General features: G+C 32.8%; 1 protein-coding gene across 1 annotated transcript; it reads right to left on the bottom strand.

The window, feature by feature from the left end:
* Nucleotides 1-12: 12 nt before the first annotated feature.
* On the bottom strand, nucleotides 13-515 carry Pmar_PMAR005608 (syntaxin-binding protein, putative; the record flags this gene model as incomplete). Its single annotated transcript, XM_002775252.1, has 4 exons — nucleotides 13-159; nucleotides 203-264; nucleotides 312-399; nucleotides 462-515. Coding segments are annotated over 4 exons (351 nt in total), but the record flags the coding sequence as incomplete, so codon positions are not given.
* Between the last annotated feature and the right edge of the window lie 312 nt (nucleotides 516-827).

Raw genomic sequence — 827 nt, 5'->3', positions numbered from 1 at the left:
TACTATTAGTACCTCAGATACTGAAGCTAACTGATCCATAACCCTCTTGGGCATTGGACTTGTACAATATACAAATGCAGAACGGTATTTAGGACGGAACTTCTTCTTCTTCTTAGTATCATAATCCTTGAAGTCCCGTATTATACGATCAATGGAATCCTGAATATATATGCAATATTGTTATTAATAATGATTATATTACAGGTGTAGGTTGGACTAGATAAACTGCATCATAATCAACTGCTAACTCACGTTCTTCATTCTCTAATAGATCGATCATACCAATATCTGATTATTACTACTATTAATACTATTAATGTAAACCCTATTACCTTCTTCTAATAGATCTGTAGTTGTACAACAACTGGATAGGACCTTTAAACCATGATAATCTAATATCTATATAAGCAACAAGAACAACAACCTATAGAGTATATGAGACTCATGAGACCTATTACTACCAAAGCTAATGGTCTTGCAACTACTAGAGAATCATCTGAGGCTCTCTTCGTATCCTAAATATACAAGTCCTTAGTAGTAGTATAAGTAATAATAATACCTTGAGTGTGATCATCAGTTTAGACCGTACTTGTTGTATCATATCATTTATGATATGATTCTTAGATAGATGAGTAAGTGAGAAGTTACTAGAAGATGGAGGCATGCTGATACTACTACTAGGTTGTAGCATGATTAATGAGTAACAATAAATCTATTACTAATAACAACATATATACTATCACTATGATCGATCATACTCTCCATACTGGTATGAACAATGACTTCGAATACGTGATCCTATTATTAGCGACTCATTACTACTACTA

The sequence above is a fragment of the Perkinsus marinus genome (genome assembly GCF_000006405.1).
Source record: "Perkinsus marinus ATCC 50983 genomic scaffold scf_1104296956240, whole genome shotgun sequence".
Taxonomy (NCBI): domain Eukaryota; phylum Perkinsozoa; order Perkinsida; family Perkinsidae; genus Perkinsus; species Perkinsus marinus.
The sequence above is the reverse complement of the archived record's forward strand: the minus strand, read 5'-3'. Positions and strand labels throughout refer to the sequence as shown.